Source organism: Falco peregrinus, chromosome 4, assembly GCF_023634155.1.
Source record: "Falco peregrinus isolate bFalPer1 chromosome 4, bFalPer1.pri, whole genome shotgun sequence".
Taxonomy (NCBI): domain Eukaryota; kingdom Metazoa; phylum Chordata; class Aves; order Falconiformes; family Falconidae; genus Falco; species Falco peregrinus.
Genome location: NC_073724.1, coordinates 107215226 through 107240245, shown reverse-complemented (window position 1 = coordinate 107240245; position 25020 = coordinate 107215226). Strand labels below are relative to the sequence as shown.

The 25020-nt window shown below is 39.0% G+C and overlaps 1 protein-coding gene across 2 annotated transcripts in view; it reads right to left on the bottom strand.

Moving 5' to 3' along the window:
• TRPC6 (transient receptor potential cation channel subfamily C member 6) overlaps nucleotides 1–25020 on the bottom strand; it is a 100026-nt gene that overhangs the window by 16365 nt on the left and 58641 nt on the right. For both annotated transcript variants that reach the window (XM_055803043.1, XM_055803042.1), the window contains exons 2-7: nucleotides 22055–22829; nucleotides 13079–13264; nucleotides 10763–10927; nucleotides 7985–8198; nucleotides 5917–6144; nucleotides 2450–2714 (exon numbers count right to left, since the gene is read on the bottom strand). In XM_055803043.1, coding sequence (XP_055659018.1) covers nucleotides 2450–2714; nucleotides 5917–6144; nucleotides 7985–8198; nucleotides 10763–10927; nucleotides 13079–13264; nucleotides 22055–22741 — 1745 coding nt within the window. In that variant the 5' untranslated portion in view covers nucleotides 22742–22829. The remainder of the gene's footprint in view (nucleotides 1–2449; nucleotides 2715–5916; nucleotides 6145–7984; nucleotides 8199–10762; nucleotides 10928–13078; nucleotides 13265–22054; nucleotides 22830–25020) is intronic.

Here is a 25020-nt window from a genome sequence, read left to right as displayed (position 1 = left end):
CAGCATTTTTCAAAAAATGGTCTCACAGAGCACAATCCTCCAGTTGAGTTTTCACTTATCCACAAATCCAAGGTAGAGGTAATAAGCCAAAGTGTGGGGATACTGATAATTTTTTTTTTCAGGTTAGTTCATTTAAATGCATTTATTTCCTCTTCATCAGTTTATATATATACATAAACGTGAAGCCAAACCTCTGAAGTATTTTTCCTATCTACCTCCACCTGTCTGAAGACATACTTTCTCTTGCTTTGATTAAGAGATCTCAGTTCCCCATGTCCAAAAAATGCAAAAGCATATTTTGTAAAGCATTTTTTTTATTTTATTGCATTATTGCGAAGGAAAAAAGTTAAAAGAAATGTCATTTTTAGTTGTGAGTGTAATTCTCTGCTTATAATATTTTATCAGTATTCCATCTGTGAGTAGGAGTTTTAGGTACTTTATCTATTGTGTGAACTCCTAATACTAGAAAAGTAGTAACAATTTTTTCCCTCTTGGCCAAGTTTTCTTCCTGGCTGAGTATACTTCATAACAGCTCTAGCTTCAATATCAGAACAATCAGAAATTAAGTGGGCAAGGGTTGCAGAGCATGGAAAAGAATGAGTTTCCACTCAAGTGATTTATGTTAAAATCACAGCTAGAAATGAGAGGCATGACAAATGTATACCAAGTAACTCCTGACAGAGTAAATTCAGAATTATGTTCCTATGGTGGCAGAAGAAAAAAAGAACTGCCAAGGAAATAAAGACTTTAAAAAAAACCCCAAACCCCAAACCCCAAACCCCAAAGGAATCTATTTTCACCTCTCAAGATTCAACAGGTTATTTCCATTGGAAACTGGAAAGCCAGAGCTTAAAAGAGGGATAAGATTATTATTTCTTTTTACTGTAAGAATAATCAGAGTTGTCTGAATTAAATTACAAATATTTTATAATGTGTATCACACTGTAGTGATTAGGCTGCTTCAATTACAGATGACAGTAGCACCTGATGGAGGAACCAGCCTTGCTCCCACATGCTGTAGGGAGCCGCTGCAGCTGGGCTCTGAAGTGCTGGTGCTGACCGCCCTTGCAGGCGGGATGTTGTCCTGCAGGCTCAGGGTCTGACCCAGCCTATGTCCCAGAATCCCTGAATAACCCTGGGAACAAGCCCTGTGCATGGAGTGCCATTACAGGCCGCGCTGCCAGCTCATCTGGCATGTACAGTGCTGTGTAAGGGGTCTGAGGTCCTTTTGGTTTTTTATAAGCCTCCCCAGCCCAATGCAGCCCAGGAGGCTGTTGGTCTGCCTTGCCACAAGGGCACATTGCTGGCTCATAGTCAACTTGGTGTCCACCAGCACCCCCAAGTTCTTTTCTGCCAAGCTGCTTTCCAGCTGGTCAGCCTTAGCCTGTCCTGGTGCCTGGTGTTCTACCTCTCCAGGGGCAGGATGTGGCATTTCCTTGTGTTGAACTTCACAGATTTCCTGTCAGCCCATTTTTCCAGCCTGTCGTGGTCCTTCTGAGTGGCATCACAATTAGATGACCTATCAATCACTCTTATACATCCATACAGGCCTCCCAACACCTTTGTTAGGATTCCTGCCTGTTGAGATGGACCAATCTTGAGCACTGAAATGGCAATTCTTAAAAATCAGTCAGCTTCCCTGGACTGCCCTTCTCTTCAGGGCCTCATCCCATGAGATTCTTCCCTGAACACCCCAAAGTGTGCTCTCCTGAAGGTCAGGGTTGTGGTCCTGCTATTTCCTTTGTTCTGTCTTTTCAGGAACCTGAAGTCCACCATCTCATGGTAGCTGCTTCCAGCCTTCACATACCCAACCAGTTTTTCCTTGTTTGTAGAAGTCATGTGTCACAAAGCTCCTCCACACATCAGTTTCTCAATCACCTGTGTCAAGAAGTTATTGTCAGTGCCCTCCAGAAACTGGGCTGCTTGTCCCCTGCTGTATTGTTCCTCCGGCAGACATCAGGGTAGTTAAAAATCCCCATAAGGACCAGGGCCTTCAAGTGTGAGTCTTCTTCCAGTTGTCTGAGGAAGGTCTCACCTACTTTGTCTTCCTGATCAGGCATTCTGTTGCAGACATCCACTACAATGTCACCCATGTGGGTCTTCCCTCTCATCCTGATCTGTAAGCTCTCACTGGCCCACCATCTCTCCCTAGACAGAGGTACAGGCATTCTGGCTGCTATCACACGTAAAGGGCAGCTACATCCCACCTTTCCCACCCTTTCTTTCCTGATTTACCATAGCACTGCTGGGATCAAGAGCTCATTCTGATTTCAAATATAGCCTTTAAACAGCAGTAACAAGAGCAAAAATTACTACTAAATCCAAGACAAACACATTTTTAAGAGATGCAAACCTTATAAAGCAATTAGTCAACAACACATACAATGCAAACAACTGACTTTACATAAAACCAGCCCACAATCATTACAGTTTCATCAGGTGTACTTACGTTGTGAATGCTTCATTTTGTTTTGCCCCCAGATAGTAGGAATAGAGATTAAACATGCCTATCATGAAAGCCACAAACACCATAATAAATATCACCATGAACTTGAAGATGTCTTTCACAGTTCTGCCAAGTGATATCTGCAGTGGTCCAAAGCTTTCATTAGCTGGTAAGATGTAGGCTATTCTGGAGAAACTTAACACTACTGCAATTGCATACAGGCCTTCAGATATGATCTGAGGATCAGATGGATCCCAGTTGATTCTGGCTAGAAACAAAAGATGAGAATTTCTGTCAATATTTCAAAACATCTGTATAGATCTATGGGAGGTCTTTTTGGAACAGCAGCTGGAGGTGAGGGAAGAAACCCTGGGCAACTCAAACACTTACGTTTACCCAACGAAACTGAGCCAGGTAGTGCTCACAGGACCATTTCACAGCTCCACTGGCTGTATTGATTAGATCTCCATTGATTATAAAAGTGGACTCTAAGATCACTGAGGTAACTTTTTGGGATTTCAATCCCAGCCTATTAGAGAATTTAAGCAAAATTTAACTTACAGTGTCAGGTGATGAAAACTGAATAAATTGAACTAGAAATGCAATTTATCTGAGCTACTCAAAATGAACTCGTTTGGTGTGGGGATCTGAAATCATTAAATACCATCCACAACTCCAAAACTGTTGAAACAATAAAGTTTTTCTACTTTTTCTATTTACTCCATACTTTTACTCACAGTGAAACGGTAATGGCCTTTTCCTGGCACAGGCCAAACACCCATTTCCATCACCTTTTCTATCATCACTTCTATCAATCTCTTCTGTTGAAGCTAATCCACTTGTGTGAATTACTTGAACATTCATTCTGTCAATGAACGAATGTGATGCTGCTGTTTGACAGAAAACACATTCAACTGCAGAGGAGAACATACAGGTTCAAACCTGTACTTAAAGAAATATTTACAGAAAAGTGTCAGAAGAAGAAATCCAATGCAATACCCTTCAGAAAACTTCCTTGCTGGAATATGATGATGTGGGAGGCTTAAATTCAATACACTATTGTGCTTCAAAGCAAAGAGAAGAGGTTAACCTGGGATGGGTTACCTACCTTTCATGAGAGTGTTGCTACCTGGATTTATGGTAAAGGCAGAAAAGGAAACAAATAATTTAGAGTGCAATGAAGGCAATCACTGGCATTTGGAAAAATACTAATTTGAGCTGTTAACTGACACATAACCATTCAATAAGAAGACAATTATTTGTACAGCTTTAAAATACATCCATACCCAGCGATGCTGAGCACTATTCAAGATGTCCTTACAGACATCAGGAAATTATATTCTTCAAAGAACTTGCTGCCATGCCAGTATTCATGTATCATGACAAAGTACTGAATGACTGGTTTTAGGCATCACAAGGCTCAGTTAGCACGTATTCATTGCCTTGGTAGCTATTATGTTTCTTGCAAGTATGTACATATGCTTTTGTTTATTGAGCTCCTCAATAAAATACACATTATATTCAAATGATAAAATGTCTATACGGCAAAAGACTGCATATTTTCACATAAGCAGACATACCTATGTTAGCTTTACCTCAGATTTCATGGATAAGTAAAATCAAAGATGGCAGATGTTTCAGTATGGGCTAGTAGCCAGATGTCTTTTATCTTTCCAGATAAGCTGTATTATCACAGAAAGTTTGAGATGAGAAGGGACCTCTGGAGGTCACCTGGTCCAATACATCTGCTCAAGCAGGGTCACCTAGAGTTGGTTGCCCAGGATCATGTCCACATGGCATTTGAGCATCTCTAGGGATGGAGACTCCACCACCTCCCTGGGTAACCTGTGCCAGTGCTCGGTCGCCCTCACAGTAAACCAATATTTTCTGATGTTCAGAGGAAAACTCCTGTGTTTCAGTTTGTGCCCATGGCCTCTGGTCCTGTCCTGGGCACCAATGAAAAATGCATTCTCTTTGCACACTGTCTTCAGATATTTATATACATTGATGAAATCCCTCCTGAGCCTTCTCTTACCCAGGCTGAACAGTCTCAGCTCTCTCAGCCTGTTCTTATAGAAGAAACACTCCAGTCCCTTCATCTTTGCGGCCCTTTATAGGCCCTTCTCTCTGATCTCTCTGTCTGTCTTTTATTGGGGAGTTCAGAACTGGACACAGCGCTCCAGGTGTGGCATCACCAGTGCCAAGTAGAGGAGAAGGATGACCTCCTTCGACCTGCCGGCAATGCTTTGCCCAGTGCAGCCCAGGATACCGTTGGCCTTCATTGCCGCAAGGGCCCATTGCTGACTCATGTTCAACCTGGAGTCCACAAAGTTATGTTTGCTAGCCTATGACAAAACCTGTGGCATTAAATATTCACTATTAATATTAACCATGTTAGCACTACCATACATAGATAATTCTCCAAGCAGACTTCAGTGTATGTGCATACACTAAAAAATGGCTCAACTCTGCTTAAGTGCATAAGAGTCGCAGCTCATGACTGATGTCAATGAAAACTGCCTTGCTAGATGATACAGTATTATGCAGCATAAATGAGTTACAAGACTTGTGCTTTGTCATACCCAGAAACTGTGAACATAAACAACAGTCCCTGTTCGCAAATTCTTCAAGTGTGTGTTACTGAGAATTGAATTAATATTTAACTAGCTGCTTTTATAACTTATGTGAAATTTGTAACTTCCCAGTAGAATTTTTAAGACTAAAATTTAATGGGTTTAAGAATAGATATATTAATTGTTCTGCTTTTTCTACAGCCTAGATAATGAAGAAATGCAACCTTATCAGAAACAGTATTTAAGGCATGGAGCAGAGACAGAAACTGACATATTTCAGTATCTAGAGAAAAATACCTACTAAAGAGAAAAGAGATGTGGTGGTATGGAGAGCAAACACAAGTAAACAGTTTAATTTTTTCTTATTTGGGCAAAATAACTTCTAGTCACTTCTCATATACGCCAAGCAAGTTTACTAAGACTTTTATCTCTTGCTGGCAAAGCGAGTGGATTGAGAAATATTAAAATAATACAATGAACAAAGAATATATTAAAAATACATTGGTTATGTTGACAAAGCAGGTTTAAGAACTTCCTGCGTCTCATTGCTTAGTTCTGCCCCTGCATTACAGTACATCACATTCACAGTTGTGCCAACACAAGTCTTTGCAGGACAGCACTGTGTAACAACAGATCAAATGACCTGGATTAAAATAATCTTGAAAAGAGGTGGGGTGACAGTGGGGAGTTCTGATCTTAGATCATTTCAGTGCCTCATGTCTAGAACAGTCCCCAAAGCGATGTATGAACACAGCCCAAGGGAATTGTGATCAAATAGTAGGGATGAGAAACAGAAGGGGTGGGGAATTTTTAAGTAGTACATTGTAGATATAACTAGAGACTTGTTAATACATCCTGGCCCAAGAAGTAAATCTTAATCACGTGCAATCAACTCACCCAAGGTGTAGTATTTTATGTTGGGCTCCAGTGTTGGACTTGTCAGGTCTTTCATATTCGCATCAACGAAGTTCTGGGCTCTGGATGCATGCCAAAATGCCATAAACCTTGCTATGAATGATGCTGCAAAAATTGCTAACATACCAAAATCAAGCATATTCCATAACTCAAAAAGATACTCCTTTGGACCTTGAGACCAAATTTCTTTACATTCAGACCATATCATGCCTGCATAAGACAGAACAGAGAAAACAGTGTGTTCTTTTATCTTCACATCTGTTTTATTTGATTTTTTGTTATGTATAGGATATGCTCTCAGTTGCAGTCAAACTCAAAACAATTGTGGTCAGTGGAAGTTCAAACACAATCTAAAATCCTTGAACCTGCTGGTTCATATACATTCCAATACTTCTTTCTCATATGAGTAATAATAACAATCTTTCATACTCTTATTTCCTGTACAACCACAAAAGCTTTCAAAGAGAACGGGATGTGAGTACTACTATCTGTTACAGACACAGGAAGAGACAGAAAGAGTAGAAATGCTTTGGCATGATCATATAGCAGTGGTAGAACTAATCACAGAACTCGTATTTTCTTATTTGCAGAATACTCTTGGTACCGTCTCTTTTACTGAAATTGCAAATATATGTGACAAATGAGCATGAAAGAATCAGACCTAATGCTTCTTCAGTAGGGCAAAGGTATCTGTTTGATTCCTAATTATCCTCCCTTAATAATAAAATATGAGTACAGTATTCATTTACGACATCCTTTTTATTGAGCAAATCCTTTTCCTTTTTAAGATAAAATTTATTTAATCATGAGCTACACTTCTAGGATTCTAAAGAGAGTTAAAAAACTGAACTGGAATAATGTTACTGGGTTTTATACTTATCAAATTGTCTGAAGGAACTTTTCATCATTTTCAGATAAGGACAATTATGATGTTAATTACAGTAATGAAATTCAATGCAATATCTGTATGCACTGAATCAATTTTTCATAAACAGTCTTATGCATGACACTGAAATAAAGAAAACCAGATTAAATTAGCAAAATAGAACTTCAAATTGGGAAATTATTATTTATTCCTTTATTATCAGATGAAAACATTGATATTTATAGAATATTCGGAAATCTAAGTGCCCTATTATTCCTATAATATACAATTATATATTAATTTATAAACAGCTTTATGATGGAATAAATAAAGATTTTCCATGTCTTTTAAAGCTATAAGAATCAGCTGGTGTACAAATGGCTCCAATTTCAATCACTGAGAACTCCTAAAAGCAAAATATTTTAAATGCATAAACTCTTGAATGGAAACAGATTTACTTAGCTTGAACTTAACTCTCCCATATTATTGACTTAACTACCAACCAGAACACTGATCCTTAAAATATTTGGGCATCTAAACCCCAATGGACTAAATGCTATTGACTTGTAAATCAGAATCAGACAGCTAAAATATTGTTGAGGATCTGTGCTCAAGTTCTGATGCTGAATAGTACTGCATCACCAAATTGAATGGTTCAGCTCAGAGTAGTGTTCATAGTATTCATTTCACCCCTGTGTAGGGATGGAACCATCTACCGCTGAATGTTCAGGGGTCTATATTCTTCTATCAATAATACATTCAGCTACACACCATTAATTGTGCAGGCATACTTGCAAAATGAGAGAATTGTAACAGTAGGAGGCAATTGGACACAAAAATCTTAGCCCATGATGTAGAAATCTTTCCCCTTGGGAGCTGACACAGCCTGACTCAAAAAAATCCCATAAAACTGACACTTTCCAGTGATATTCATAAAACCGAACTAAGAACTAATTCATATTCAGATTTCACCCAAGTCCTCAACTGAATGTTTGTGATTAACTAGGCACATGTGAATCCTGCTGACATCCAATAAGAAACATGAGGCCAATGTGGGAATGCAGCCAGTTGAGTAAAATCCCTTTGTTGCAGTTTTTACACGTAACATGAAGAGCAAAGCATTAAATTGGGTCCAGCTTCACTGAAACCATAGCAAGACAAAGTTAATTGAAAATTACTCTTTACCTATTACCCAAGAAATAATGAGCATCTCCATCCATGAGAAACAGGATGTTTTCATCCTGAATAGCTGCTTTACATTGCCTGTTGTTTCATTAGGTCGGAGTTTGGTGCCATCAAATCTGTCAGCTGCATTCATGACAAGTAGACCAAGAAAAATGGTGAAAGAGGCTGCATGGGCTACAAACTTCATAAATGGTCCACGCATTATCCTCCCCAGCTGTAACAGAGGTTATGAAACAGAAGGATATTGCATTGCTTTCTTCCAAAATAAAAATGTATAAAAAGAACAGTAACACAAGAAATATGTATTTCAATAACACACAGGTACAAATACTTGGAAAAAGTTGTATACTGTAATGCCATACTGACAGTCACCTTTTAAAGTTTCTACTTATTTGCTGTTTTCAGAGGGATATTCTACCTGTTTCACTGTATATGTATTTTTAACTCAATGTTTTGAAAAAAATCTATAATTATTTTGGGGCATCTATGTCTATTATAGGTAATCAAGAGAAAAAAATATTATAGCTGTTGAATGTCTTACATGCTAGTCATCCTTATGAGGCGGCAAAACAGTAAGATTTTGACACTTAACTAAAAGCATTAAATTATCACCAAAGTGGATTATGACTAAAGAATTCTGTTTCCTGACTGACGTGATACTTAATGTAGCACAGTTATCGTCCAGTTTTCTCAACTTTATTTTTTAAATAAAAAGTCATGAGGCCCCAAGAGGTTACGTTTATAGTTCTGTAGTGTCTTAATTCCTTCTTGACTCCTTTAAAGGAAATGTCCTCAACTCTGTCATGACTGAGAACAACTTTAAAATGGTTTAGTGCAACACTTAAAAACTCTACAAGTTCCATACAACTTCACATAAGGATGAATTTTTAGGAATTATTTATTTTTGAGAGTGCCTGTATTAATAGTAAAAGTTTTAGCTTGTTCACTTAGTTGGCAGCTGCAGAAAAATACCTTTTTATTTTAGATTAATACAGTATCTGTATCTGACAAAAATTCCTTGACAAGAATTGAAAGCAAGTGTCACAGATCTCAGCTGAAACATATAATAATCTGTGATCTGGAAAAGGGAGGGGAAAGCAGAAAAATAAGTTACTGGTATTCATATTTTCACTACACTTGTTTCAATATTAAAGTCAGAATTTTCCTGTCCTTACAGTCAGCTTTTACAGAAACACAGAATACGAGGATGCAGGCAAGGATGTGATGGTAAGGTCTCAAATACAGATAACATTAAGAAAACCAGATAAATTTAAAAAGAAGATACTATTAAAGGAACACTGTCAAGGTTAGCAGGCACAATACTTGATCTTGTTTCTCTTTTATATTTTGCAAACCCATAACATTCATTATGTTTCTCACCCAATGAAATTACTTTGTCTTTTATTAAATAAAATATTCCATCAGCTTCATGAGATGAACTTCAACAACCAATTATTTTGCATGAAGTACAAAGAGGACAGGTAATTGTCATGGGGAAAGATTTTATTTCAAGCTAGGAAGGAACAGTCATAAACCCACAAACAATAAAGCAGAGTTAGAAAACGGTAAAGTATCTTGAAGTGAAACCTTAAAGGATGTCCCTTGAACCTTGACTTTAAAAAGCTACTCTGAAATAGCTTTTACATCCAAAAAAACACTGAAAAAGGAGAATGACAAACAGATAATGTCACTGCTGTAGTTGAAAAAACAATTACTGAAGTATGTTGAATCCCAAGGTGTGTTTTAAGACAAAAGTATTCAGAAAAATCCTAAAAACTGTACAGAAAAGTGAAAATCATATAACTGATTTTTATTGTCCAGACTGAAAGAAATTAAAAATACGGCAAACAAAAAAAGGCCCACCTTTCTCCTCTCAGAGAACAATCAAAACAACCCACAACGAACTCAGTCCTCTCTTTCAAACTTCCTCTTCCCCTGGAACTATTGTATTCACCACAGGATGCAATGTGCTAAAATCGTGGATATTATACTACAATCTGTTGAATAATCCTTACAGGATCCCATTTGTTCCCTCTAACACACTCTCAAAGGAATTTTTCCATCAGTGTCCATTTAAATTGGACACGGATTGTAACGCATCTTCAGTGGAAAGGCTTTCCATACTATATATCATCCAAAACAGATACACCGGTAGCACCCAAATCCAGACAGTGCATTATAAATGGATGCAGGGGAGGCTGCGTGACTGCTTAAAAAACCTCATGAAACATAACAAGTATTAGAATTGTCTTGACAAGCCAACACAGTTCACTTTGACTTCTACAAAACTGGTGATGATTGTTTAAATCTCTAGCATTCATGTTTCAGTGACTTTTAGCTATTAATTTTTAATCATCAAAAATAAAACTGCCTTTGAGGTAACTGGAACCAACCTACAGCTTGAACTTAGTTTAGCTCTGAATCCATGGGAAATGAGGATCCTCTGAATCTACCTACTACGGCAACAACCAAATGAAGAATAGTTTGATTCATTGTTTCTAAAATACAATTTCTACAAGGCAACTCTTGCTCAACCATTGTAATTTAATTTAATATACTTTGCATTTAACACAGTATTTATCTGTCTTAACTACAATTGTCAAAACATGCAATCTTGCAGCCGCTCCATTCTAACTCAGCTTTAAAATCACATATCGCTCAAGTATTATTTAAGCACGCCAGTAATTTATACTCATGCTTCATCTTTGCCAGACAGGAATCTACATGCAGATGATACAGGAGTTAATAAAAGGCCATTACAAGATTCCAGGGACTGACCTTACTGCAAGGAGCAATCCAGTAAGCCATTGAAAGGAATGGCAGTCCTACTGCAACAGCAAGAACAACCAGAAACTTCACCGCCATGGTCTGCTGCCGTAAACCTGATAAATTCTCATACCAGATCGAGAGAAGTTGTTGCTGGCAGTTTGGATGTGCTACAAACTGTAACAAAGAAAAGGAGCACAAAAATAATATTGGTATCAGAATATCTTTTATTAAAATAACTGTGATATGAAACTCATTAACAAAGTTGGAATAGCAACAACTCAGCTTACATTAAAAGGAGCATTAACAAGGGTATAAGAAAATGGTTTTTGATGAGCATAATCTCCCATCATGCAGGCATGTTATCAGCAACAATAGATTTTTTAACGTAAAAAACCCTCTTATTTTATTGACACTGTGCCATCACAAATTATTATTTTCCATCCAAGGGTAATTAAAACACAAACTTTATTTGGGCAAACTCTACTTGTTTCCGACATTTATAATTTTCATGCTGCTACTTCAGAAATTCCAAAACTTTAGGTCTTTGTGTTCTGCAAAGGATGCTACATAGTCTTTAGTTATGAAACAAAGAATATGCCATACCATCACATGCTAACATGGAAAATACCATTTTTTTTTCAGCTGGCATAAGAAAATAGCTGTTACTGATGCAGGAAATCAGCTAAGGACTATTTATAACTTGGTTCTGGAATCTTTTGGACAAACTCCTCAAAACTGAGAAGTTTGGCCTATAACCCTCTTTTCTCTCAAAACCTCTGGAGAGTGTAAGAAGCATCTCACAAAGGTAGATATTAATAAAGAGTGGATTCTTGTGCACTGTAAATTTAGAAGTCTAGACCTAGAAATACAAATAAAAATTTCACTGAATCTAGGTAGTCTTTTTATAGAATGCTCCTCTATATTTAAAGGATGACTGGCTGAAGGTGCAAGAAATGCCTTTATTCAGGTAGGAGGAAGTGTTGAAAGAAAGTTCACATTCAAGGAGGGATTAAGATTCAGATACTATGAAGGACAAGGTCAACATGGCACCATCTCTTCAAAAGTTGGTTTAGCTTTCCTTAGTGACTGTAGCTTGCCAAGTGTTTTGCAGGTTTGTGTTCATATACTGGTAGGTGCTTTTCAGTCAAAATGGTTTTCTTCTTTTCTTCCCTTCGTGAACACATACATACTCCTCACATATAAATGTTTTAGGTGTCCCCCAGAGATGTGAACTCAATTTCTGTAAAAAATCTGCAACTCTTCCCTGATAAATTAGATCTGTATGTATTAGACCTGTACATTCAGTCCAGACTGGATTTCTAAGAGTCCTGATTTTCTATTATTTTTTTTTTGCTGTTGTTGTTAAAATAAGGTTTATTTATTTATTTAGCTAGTTAGTTATATGTTTATTTTCCCAGTGTTGATCTGATCCATTTCATTATGTAGGAAAAGTTTTATCAAAGCTCTTGCTGCTCTGTCACCCTACTTTAGGGTAATCTGCTTGGGAAATATAGTACTGAGTTGTACCTTCTTGATCTTCGGTTGTACAAACTTCACCACACAAATCATTTCTTCCTGGTTTACAAACACATCACCCAGAACTTTACAACTTACATTATCCAAGAGAAGTTTTCTGGGTCTTGGTGCAGCTACTAACTCAACTGGTTTTGCTGAGCCCTTTTCAGATGCAGACCAGAGCATTAGATAGTAGAAATGAAAGCATGCCAAAGAAGGGACAATAACTTCCGTATCTGACACTACCTGGAGCCTGCTGTTCTTCTCAGCTGAGAACCACAGTACTATTACTCCTAGATTGCGTCTCTGATCCTCTATACAGACAAATACATATTTTCTGTAAGACACGCGATTTCACTGTTTTCTCAACTTTCTGAGTAAGACAAAACAGCTTGACAAAAATGTGTATCAGCATTTGTTATCACGCAGTGCATGGGACTGCTGTGCTATCCTCTGGGTTTTATTAAATTTTATGCTTTTCCAGGCTGCAGAAGTAATGCAAATTTCTTCCATCTTTTTTTTTTTTTTTTAAATAGATTAAAACTAAACCCAAGTAAATAGCTACACATTTTGCATATAGCTACACATTTTTTAGAGCCATTTGCTCTCATACTCACTGTGACCAGTATACATGTTTCTTGTTTATACTGCAAGCTATCTGGGGCAAGGATTCTTTTGTTTGTAAAATACACTCTACAGGAAGGGCCCAAATGTTCATTTAAGTGTCATAGGCTACTAAAACATAAACATTTAATAACAGCACAATTTGATACCACTAGCATGACATGTATGATCAACATAATTGCTTACTTTTTTAACTTCATACTTAATGGCGAGTTTTAAGCGGCTAAGGCTGGGGCGACCATGTTCTCCATTATTATGGCTCATCTCTACGTCACCATTCAAAATAGCTTCCACTTCTTCTGTATTTCTGCACAAATCAAGGAGTCCAACTACAAAATCCTTGCATTGCATAGACAATTTCTTGTAATCATTCTAGAAAAGAAAAGAAGAAAGAAGATAACTTGCTGTTTATACCTAACATGAGATAAGTAGTTCTACATCCCAGCTACCTGTCTATGAGCATCAATAGCTTGTTTGCATCTTGTTATGTATTTTTTTTCTGGTAGATTAACAGCACTTCGTTATCAGGCATGTGCTTCCCCTAAATATTCGAAGACTAGGATTTGTCTCACATTATTAATTTTTACACCTGAATTACTTCTACAGACTTGCTTTAGAGCCAATTGGAAGTAAAAAAAACACTTTAAGAAATATTGTATGTCATATTTTAATGACTATTTCAAGTTGAGATGAATAGCATGGGAAATTTCTCTATTCACTGACTGTCACAGAGGTCTAGATAACTAGCTCAGATGTAGAACATCACACTGTAGAGATCTCAGTTGGACAAGACGAGTATCCTACAGAGAACACACCTAAACAACTTCCCAACTTTCTTGAGAATTACGTAAATATATTGAATTTTCTTAGGCTTGAATTAGTCTTGTAAATCTTATCTTTCTCATTTTTCAACATCTCTTTTAGCTTGCAAACATTAATTTGATTGCTCTTGTCCAGCAACAGCGTCAGCAATGCTACAGATAGTCTGGTGATATCACATCCCTAACTTCAACTCAGTGCTCTCTAGCTCGCATATCTCATGACAGACTTTGCTGTGTGAGCCAAAACATTGCTCTACAGCTTCAAGTTCAGTTGTTTCAGCTACCAAATACCCTTCTCAGCCACTGTTTTCCAAAAGGCGTTAAGTCAAAACAGCAAAATATATTTTGATCACTACAATCCAGTTTGTTAAGCACTCCTTACTTGCAGCTGTGTTTGGGTCTTAAAAGATGAACATAGCTAGACAGGTAGGAAGTTAGATGGATATAAATATAGATACATATCTAAAGCTAAAAAATGTGTACATATAAATTGCCCCTGGCCTAGATCTTACAAGAGATTTATTCATACATGTGTCAACATGATCTCTGCTAATTTTAACAACTTAAAAAAATGAAATTACTGTAGAATTTTTCCCAAACAAAAGAATGAAAAAAATTCCCAACCACCCCACACCATACAGGACTGCTCATGTAGTCTCTATTTCATGTTACAGTGACACATTTCCCCCTCTTCTGGTCTGTTCTTCACAGCATTCCCCCTTCTCCCACTCTTAGTCTCTGTTTAGTCCCTTCTTTTTAATTACTTCCTTCATACTAACTGCCATCTAATGCACAGGCTGGAAAAGAAACCATTATTTTTAGTATACGTAATACCCTAATTTATTTGTTGAGGGTGTACTTTATGCATGTTTGTGGTTTATCACCCACAATACCAGTTTATTACTTGGTTATATTAAAGGATGGCATTCAAGTTTTACATTTCATTTTACTTCGATGGATGCAAACACTCACAGACAAATAGTTATAGCAGCTGTTGTATGCCTACATAAAACTGCTAGTGATTTATCTTTTTAATAATATAATGTAAGCAAGAGAGCTCAGATCTGTCATAAAAGAGAAAAGAACTTTAATGTAATTTCTCTATAAAGACAACAGAGGCTAAATACTAAAACTATTTCATGACATGCTGTTTATTTTATCATTTGTTTTCCCTCTCAGAAGAGTAACAAGAGAGATTAACCAAAATCCTAACTTCTTGACCCTACAGAAAGACATTTTTTGAGAGTAATGTATGACCTTCTGTTTGGCTTTCATTTTTGTAGCAGCAGTTCTGTATTCAGTTGTTATAATGCATAAATGTCTTCTTCAAAATGAAAGGAAAAGTAGCCATTTGCGATTCACAAAGGGAAAACATAGAGCCAACCTATCCACCCTTGCACAACTACACACCATGAACTGTTCCAAACTGATATCTGACCCTTGAACATCAAATGAAAGGAGTATTTTTCAATAAATTGAGGAACAAAATCATCTGGCCTTCATAAATAACTAGTACAAAATATTGTAATAGATTTGTAGTATATTGGTATGAGCATATTTTCTGGTAGGACATATGTATATACATGCACACTCACAGTTTTCATCAGTATTTTCCAGCTCTGGTGACTGAAACGTGACATGGATTTTTCAAAAGAGTGTGTGAGAAGACCATCACTCCATGGTGGAATCCAATGGCTTAGGGTAGTCTCAAAGCAAAAACTCATATACAATAATTTACTCTAATGAAGAACATGCTTTTTTCTGAGCGTAGTCCTGTTTACCAAAATGAATACTGAATGGGCACTTTTAAAAATAACCAGCTACCCTCATTCATATTTTGCAAAATTATCCCTTCTGAATTTAGGTTTGTACACAGTATCACAGTATATATTATCACCCAGTAAATTCATCCATAAACTCCATCATTTTATTTTCTCATTTGCAAATGCAGTAAAGCAGCTTCCCCTCCTTTGAAACACGGCCACAGCTGTCATCAGTGGTGGTAGCTGAAATGTCCTCAGCAGTCAGGTTACAGCAAACGAGCTTTGGGGAACTGAACAGAGCCCAGCATCACCACCTCCCTGCCAGCCATGGCACCGGATGGTTGTAAGACAGCAGAGTCAGCTGAAGGCAACGCACGTCCCTGCTCCAGTTTGCAGTTTGCTGTCTTGAGATGTATGAAGATTTTATCCTTTTGGGGAAGGTTATGGAGGACAGATGGGATGATAATGTCTTAAACTGCTACAGGAAGATTTGTCAGCATCTGAACAAAAGGCAAGTAGCTCTAGCCAGGCAACTTTTTTTCTAAGAAATCAAAAGTGTTAACTTGCAGAGACTACTGCACAGGCTGCCTTTTGCCCCTGGTCTTCTTGGTCCACTTAAATACGTAGCAACAGCAGAAGTGATTAATACACTCTTCTCGCTGAAGACATCTCGGTGTCTCTCTGTCACACATGGAAGTTCCCCCTCCCCCACAGTCTCACATGTCTCTTACCATTGAGCCAAGGGAACATGGTCATTTGTTTTGGCTTAAGTTATTTTTGAAAATTGTCAAAGGCACATAGATAACTCCATGATTTCTCCTTTACTGCAAAATGTAAAACTTAATGAACTAAAAAACCAGTCCTGGGAGACCTGAGAAGGTAGTTAGCAATTAAATTACAGTTGGAGGCTCTAAAAAGAATCAGCCCTTAATTCTGCAACAAAGCCTGCGTGTCATTTATTTTACTTATGTGGCAATGTTGGTTCAGGGCTCCTGAGCAGTTTAGGAAAAACCCAATTTTGCCAAATTTTGCCATACCAAGGATGAGGGGGCAGCATAGGCTGCTCCCACTCTTCAAAAGGAAGGTGATGATTTGGGGTGAGCTGTGGGGGATGAGGAACCAGGGGAACAAGATGCTGGTGACAGAGGCAGGAGGGGTGGGGGTGATAGTGGCTGCTGCTGAGAGGGGTAGGCAGGAGGGGTTGTGGTGGGAGTAGCCACAGACTGTCTTGGTGTCCCAGGTAAGGCAGCAAGCAGGCCATAGTCACTGAAAACCTCAGCTGACCATGATTTGCCTTACCTCTGACCACATAAGCAGGAGAGCAGAAGGGCATCACCACAGCCACTTCTCCCCAAAGAAAGGGGCTTTCTCCACGCAGCCTCCTGTGACCAGTCACAGGCTCCTGCTCCCCCCAGACTGTGCCTGGGATGAAAATGCTCTCAGGACACAGGCTGACACTGAACCCCACAGATGAGATGGAGCAGTGCTCCAGACCACATCCTGGCCCTGCTTAGTGAACCAAAAGCACGGATACTGCTGTATGAGGATTTAGGATTTCAGAGTGCCTTTTGAATGTAAGTGGGACCTAAATGTTAGATTTAGGCATCTTAGTAGGTGGATAAACACATTATTCCCTTTACAGAGTTGGTCCTTACTCCTTCAGTGCCTCATTTCTTTCTTCTAAAAGGTGATGCCTTTTCTTTAAGAGAGCTGACAGTATCTGTGATGAAGGCTGGGATCTGATCTCTGTAACGGCAGTCGTATAAATGAAAACTAACAGAAAATCAGACTTTGAGATGATAAATTGGATTTTACTTCTCATCAGAAAAGCAAACTCAGATGACCTTATTAGGGGTATTAATCTACAGCAAACAGTAACATATCTATGTTTAATTTAAAAATACATTTTCCACACCATCCCATTAAACAATAAAACAGTCTGTTGCCATTATAGCTGCAGTGGACTTTGTACTAAACACAAATCTTATCCATTTTGAACAGCACTGGGCCACAGCTGTCCCTCTCAAAACTCCAGGCCACATCTCTGCAGGAAAACATTTGTCAAATATCATCTACATCCTTATGGACATAGTAGAGATATTAGCTCTAAGGTGGGCAAATTATTTAGATGACAGAAAATATGAGAACAATCCCCCAAAATAAAAATATTCTGTATAACATCAAACCTTGTAAAAGCTACACACTTATCCATGTCATAAAAAGGTAAATTAAATGGCATTCAGAGAAGATCTCAGAATTACTCAGGAAGCCTGAATTTGCTATTTGCTTGGTATATGCTCCTACACTGTGCTTGACACATCTGTCCAGTTAGTCTTCCTTCAGAAGTCATCTTCTACTTTTTTCTGGTTTTGCTCCTAATAAAGAATGATCCCCCAAAACACTTGTAAAAACAATACCTGCAATGAAATGCAGCAGGCACGTAATACTAGATGCTGCTGCTGCAGAGGTTTGCAGCAAAGAAAGGAGTTTATTCCAGAGAATAGTGGTTTCCACTGATTATGGCATTTCCTATTCCGTGCAAATCACAGCTTCATGGTCACTGTTATCTCTGACATTAACTGATGGTGAAGACAGGAGAGGGAGGTCATTTTTAAGATAGTCACAGAAAAACCAGCATCACAGTTGAGCATTAGCCCTTTCCATTGCCTCTGAGGAAGACGTGGGAATTATCTGTGCCACTGGCACACACTAGGGAGCTGCTCTTCAACAATACCCCATTGTCACTATACAACAGGTGACTTTTAAAACAGTGTATTATCAGAAAGTTCAATTTTCATTTAGCTAAGGTTTGAAACACTTTAAATGGCACAGACAAACCCTAGGTGGAGCTAAAGCTTTGCCATGTCCAGCTAATCTATACACTAACAACATACTTGTTTTGATTACACTAACTCGTGTAACACATTTTTACAAAACCCACATCTTTATGCAGGGACTACACTGTCGAGATAATTGTGGCAAACTCCTGAAATAAAGTAAGGGTAATAATTTTTAAATACATTGCTGCTAAATACAGGGATATGAGCTTGCAGGAGCACAAACAAGCCCAGATTCAGTGAAGATGTCAGCATCCATTTCCCACAAATTGTACACACAACCTTTGTACTGCCTGCACTGAACCTAAGCCAGGTATTTCTCAGTCAATCCCCAGACTGTCCAAATACTGTAAATGTTATCACTTATTGATAGGGTAAATGTTAACTCTCATTAGTGCATGTATTAATGTACTCCATGGTCTTTGATATTTATCCAGAACCACCACTTGATTTTAGTACCTACAAAAATGTTCCCAAAAGACCTTATGTTGGCAGCTGCCTGCTCCTTATGAAACGTGATGCAGTGGCTTTGCATGGGAAAGTTTTGGTAGCAGGGGAGCTACAGGGGTGGCTTCTGTGTGAAGGAAGGTGCCAGTAGCTTTGCCCATGTCCAGGCGGCTCTAAGATGGACCCACTGCTGGCCAAGGCCGAGCCCACCAGCAACGGCGGTAGCACCTGTGGGATAGCATATTAAGAAGGAAAAAAAACATCTGCACCGGTGAGAGAGAGAAGTGAGAATATGTGAGAGCAACAATTCTGCAAACACCCAGGTCAGCGCAGAAGGAGGTGGAGGAGGTGCTCCAGGTGCTGGAACAGAGAATCCCCTTGAAATCTGTGATGAAAACCGTGGTGAGGCAGGTTGTCCTCCTGCAGCACATGAAGGTTAACAGTGGAGCAGACAGCCACCTGCAGCCCATGGAGGACCCTATGCCAGAACAAGCGGATGCCCAAAGGAGGCTGTGACCTGAAGGAAGTCTGCGCTGAAGCAGGTTTGCTGGCAGGACTTGTGGACCCATGAAGAGAGAAGCACACACTGAAACAAGTTTACTGGCAGGACTCGTGACCCCACAGAGGACCCACACTGGAGCAGTTTGTTCCAGAAGGACTGCAGCCTGTGGGAAGGCCTCATGTCGGAGAAGTTCAAGGAGAACTGTCTCCCATGGGAGGGACCCCACGCTGGAGCAGGGGAAGAGTGTGAAGAGGAAGGAGCAGCAGAGACAATGTGGGATGAACTGACCACAACCTCCATGCCCCAATCCCCTGTGCTGCTCAGCAGGAGGACATAGAGAAACTGGGAATCAAAAGCCCAAGAAGAAGGGAGGGGTGGGGGGAAGGGGTTTTTTTCTGATTTTCATGGTAATAAATTAAACTCATTTTCCCCAAACTAAGTCTGTTTTGCTTGTGACATAATTTCTGAGTGATGTCCCCATCCTAATCTTGACCCACAAGCCTTTTGTTATATTGTCTTTTCCCTGTCTGCTTGAGGAGGGCAGTGACAGAGTGGCTTTGGTGGGCACCTGGCATTCAGCCAGGGTCAAACCACCACAGGGAGAGTTAAATTTCCATGTTGCCTTGTGTTCCTGCTTGTCATTGTTTCTATTCACCTTCACTCTACTCTAAAGAACACATACATCCCCAGCAGAGCTTGGCTGATAAACAGCAAGCAATATGGAGCTGCTCTGTCTCTTGTCAAGCCTCCTGATTTTGCTGATGGACAGTACCTCAAAAACTCTGTTGCAATTCTTTATACAGTACTATGCTGGAAGTGGAGCTCTAATGTTAGAAAAGGCAACTGAGACAAGAGGAGCTACAAAACCAAGTCACTCTGGGAGGAGCTCATGGCACTTCAGGGCAGCCTGCAGAAGCTTGTGATCTGAACCAGCCCACCCCTTCTCATCCCTGTGCTCCATTCCCTGCTCTAGTGGCATCAGGAACAAATACTGCACTACCAGTTCATCTCATGGATTGTGTACTGCAGCATACATTTGAAGGACACTTCTTGCTGATGATGCAGATTATGATTTTATTTATCTTTATAATAATCTTAGCTTGTGTCGCTCCAACTGTGGTAAACGGAGCTACAGAGTCCCTACAAATCAGATATGCTATTTATCTCAACATAGCTGTGAACTTAACAGGCTGCATTGATGGTGTATGAAAAATGTTTTTCTGTTCTGTTCTAATTTTACTCCCCTTTGAGTTAATCAAGTCCTTTTGTTCACATCTTCAGCAGCTGCTAAAGAGAAAGAAACAACAGTATGTGGTTTAAATACTCTTCTCTGAATTTTACATGAAAGTAGTGGATGAAATCACAGTCCACTGAGGTCCTAGTAGAAAACTAGGGAATACATGGGGAAAACATTCATTCTCTGCTTCAAGCTGAAATGCTCTTCCCAGAATTTCATCTTATTGATAAAAAGTAAAAATTATCCTCTGCTCCTATGCCAGCTGTTTAGCTGCTTTTTCTAAGATCCTTTTGCACATTCCTGCTCCTTTTCCCTCTCCAAGAAATATTTCAGCTTCTTACAACAGATTGGTGCCACAAAGATACACCTATGAGCAGAAGTCAAGAGTAATTGCTTCAGAACTGCAGCATCTCAGCTGAGGCTGGCTGAGCAGAGACGGGTTCATGGCCTTGCGAACTATGCCACTGCTAAGAAAATTAACATTAAATAATGGTCATGGCAACTTCAAACTCTTCCTAACACAATGTTGGAAATTATTCTATTACTGCTTTGGAGGGGTTTGATCTCCTGTTAGTGAAGTCTATCTGTCTTGCTCTGTCGCAGTAGTATCATATACCAGCACCTGCTTTCAACAGGGTCCCATAAGGTAAACCCTGTCCAAGGGACTTTAGCTAATCTAAGTCATAATTAACACTGCCAATGTTTGCACAAGGCCTGAGTTTGCATTTACTGAGAGAAAAAAGCTTACATTCTGACTGTCTTAACACAAATAAACTGTGGTAAATAATTTTGTAGGTTGTGCACTATGGCACCTACATAACAACAACAAAATAAAAATTAAAAAAAAAAACAAAAAACCCAAAAAAAACCCAAAGAACACCCACACTTCAAGAATCTAAGTGATCTAAGTGGCCTGGAATCTCTGAGTCTCAACTATTTATTTTTTTTTTTCAAAATCATGCATTTTTGAAACATTAACATTCTATAGAACACGGAAAAAGTCTTAAACTTCACGGAGTTGACATAATAAGTACAAGTAAATAAAAACCATTAAAGAGATTAGTAGAAATATCAGAGAACAGCAGCATATTAAGAAAGGAAGAGGAGGACGTTATTTAGAGTCCCTTTTGTCAATAAGTGCAAAACATTGCAAGGAGTGCAGAAGTTTTCAGTCCAACTATGAGAAAATGAGAATGCATGAGGGTTTAATAGAATTGTGCAATTTGTTTTGCATGACCATTCCTCCTTTCCCTGTCCTAAGCCAGCTTCACCCCTAGGTCTGAAGGGCCTCCTTTACTATCCTACCTGATAGGAAGTGGAAGATGAGTTCACTGGCACATTCTACATAAGCAGCCTGAATTACAATCAGCATAGAGCAATTAGACATTCCCAAAGATTTAAATCTTCCATTCATTAAACAGCTACATATTTGCCCATGTTATCCTGCTCATTTATGAAGATGATGCTGATCTTCTACTGCTTAGCGAATGGGAGAAAGACCTTTGACTGAACTTTGCAATTCTGTGTCTGTCAGAATCGTTATCCCTCTACTCACCTTAAACTCTTTTTCAATGTTGGCAAGCACAGCCAGCTCATTGCTGAGCTCTAAGGCAGTCATTACAGGGTCTTCACTGGACAAAGACAGATAAGCGGGGCTGGCCAGACCTTTGTAGGCATTGATTCTGGATCTAGAGTGGCTGAAAGAGTCATGCTTTTGTTTCTGACTGCATTCACTGCACTTGCAGAAATAGTCATGGGGCCTATCAATCCGAGCTCCTTTTCTCAGCAGAGTGTGGACAATCTCATACTCATGGCAGTGAGCGGCCAAAATGATCGGTGTAACGTCATGGGAAAACCGAGTGCCATCTTCATCGTATGCATAGAAGTCATCGTGCTGGAGCTCTGACTGGCTGGGACTCAATGCAAGCCTCTTGCCTTCAGCAAATGCGGGATGGTTTAGAATGGCTTCCACTATCCGAACATAACCTTTGCTAATAGCCAAAAGCAAGGCATCCCCAACCCGAGACAGGTTCTCTTTCTTCAGCAGAAGTTCTGTGATTTCCAGGTGCTCATTGGCAACTGCCAGCTGCAAGGCGTTCTGCCCCATATAGTCTACACAGTTCACATTGAGGGAGGGACATTCTTCTAGCATTTTGCGAATCACTGGAATATTTCCATATTCTGCTGCATCCAAAAAGCGCTCCTCCTCAAGAGAAAGACTTGTTGAGTGGTCATTAAACATATATGCTGGCCCTCGACTGGCCTGCCTCCTCCCCTTCTCCCGAAGAATGGTCTGTCGTCGTAGTGCTAGTCTGTTCTCGTTGCCTCGGCTGTGTGAAAATAGAGAAATTATTCATTCTGGTTTATGCGAGGGCATACCCACTTAAAATAAAAGATTAATAAAAGTATTTTAACAATGTATCTGCTGCATATTTTTAAAGCAGAAGGGAGACCAGAAACCCTGACGTTGACACCCTGTGTAACCACTGTCACTACAAAGCCCTAGAATCAGTAGCCAGTTACATTTTACTTCAACAAGAAGAAAAAGCCCTAGTCAATCAGCATTTAAGACTACACTTTTTTCCCTACTTTGTCCTCCACAGCTTCTGCATAATTTTTAGTGAAGCTGGACTGTGCTTCATGTTACACAGGTAGAATAATGGCTTTGAAGGTATGGTTCCTTCTCAGGTTTACACAGAAACCCCTCTCTGCTTTTCCAGCGCTCTTTTATCTCAACTTATCATCATCATTTGGTATGTCACACATCCCTCTGGTATGTTCGGTCATTTCACAGAAAAAGTGCTTCCTATTGCAATCTAGAAAAGAAGAAAGCATTATAACACTTTTACATGCTAAGATTTCACTTTCTGGTTACAAGACTATTTCCAACAGAAAACATTCAGCTAAGTTTGAGAACTGCTTCAAGAACTAAACTACATTTTCTCTGGATGAATGTATTACTTTCTGACACTTCTGCTAGATCTGGCAGGTATTTTGAATGACCAACGGAACAGCTGGGTATCAAAAAAAAAAAAAAAAGAACATCAGATCTCAAGTTCATTGTTTAAATATATATTTTAAATACAAAGAGGACCTGGAGAACAGCGATGACATGCAGTGACTGCCACAGTTCAGAGACAGCCAGTATCAACAGCACAAGGCAGTGAGAACAGCCCATGTCTGCTGAGCTGACAGGAGGCATTCCAGTGATACCACACAAGCCTAGCTGCCCTCAGGTGGCCCTTCCGAAAGCCACCATCCCTTCAGGATGCCATTCATCCGAAGCTGTTTAGTTGGTCTATGTTGGTGCTAAGTCACAGATCAGAGTGAAGAGAAGTCAACATGTGAAAGGAGTCAGCAGTCACGGGGTGAGGGATGAGGGGCTGCACAGGGCAGCAGGGCACACAGACATGGAAACTCCCTAAATTCCCTTCTGCCTCAGAAAAGCAGGCAGGCTGACTTCACTCGCTCCTGTTATTCCTCGTCCCATCACTACTTCAGCTACTTTCTAACTTACATTTTGGATCAGTCTTCCTCTTCTCTGCTGATGTTTCTCTGACATCTGTAATTGAATACTCAGTCATAAATTGAATCAGTACAATCGACTACATTGTATGACATCTGTTGGTCCCCATCTGCACCATCCTTTTCATTATTACAGTTCATAACCTTGATATCTTTTTTATCCCTCCACAAGAATCCTGCCAATTCTTGTTTCATGATAGCTCTGAAATGTTGTCCATTTTTCTGCTTTTACTACTGAAACCCTCAGCCATTCCTTACCTCTTACATTAATTTTTAATTACTTAAAATTATTCAATTATTAAAACATGAAGTGAACCACAGAAGCTAAGTTTGCTGAGGAATGCTACAAAATATGCTACATTCTCTTTAACAGTAAGAAAATCTAATTCATGACTATTATTTCAGTAAACTAAGATCCCAATTCTCAATAGAAATTCAACTGCAAATAATTTTCTCTCCTAGAATTACTCTGCTAAATGACAAAATATTCACTACTTCATCTTATTTTCTTTTTGAATGGCAGCTTAATGCTTCTTTACATACCTATGCTCAAATACACTTCACTATTTTCAGTATTTCCCACAAAACCACAAGCAATATTTTATTCATTAAATACTTACTAATTAATATGAATCTGAGTATTTAAATGACAGTAAAAAACTTTGTGACTCAAAATGGCTTCACAAAAGGTAACATTACAACATATTATTTCTTCTATATTGTTTATATTTAACTTTAGTATAAATTTGTTTTTTGCCTCCTGCCTTCTCAGTTCCAGAGATATAGTCCTCTACAACACTGGAAATGCTTCAAATTGCCAAAGTCTTAGAACTAAAAAGACAGATTTTTTGCAAGATAATCACATGTATGGAATGTGGAATATATCAAAATTGACAACTGTACTGTTGTTCAACGTGCAGACAGTACTAATACCATGCTACAATAGCAAGTTTACAACCTTAGCTCAGACTGTCTCCCATTTCATGATATGGAATA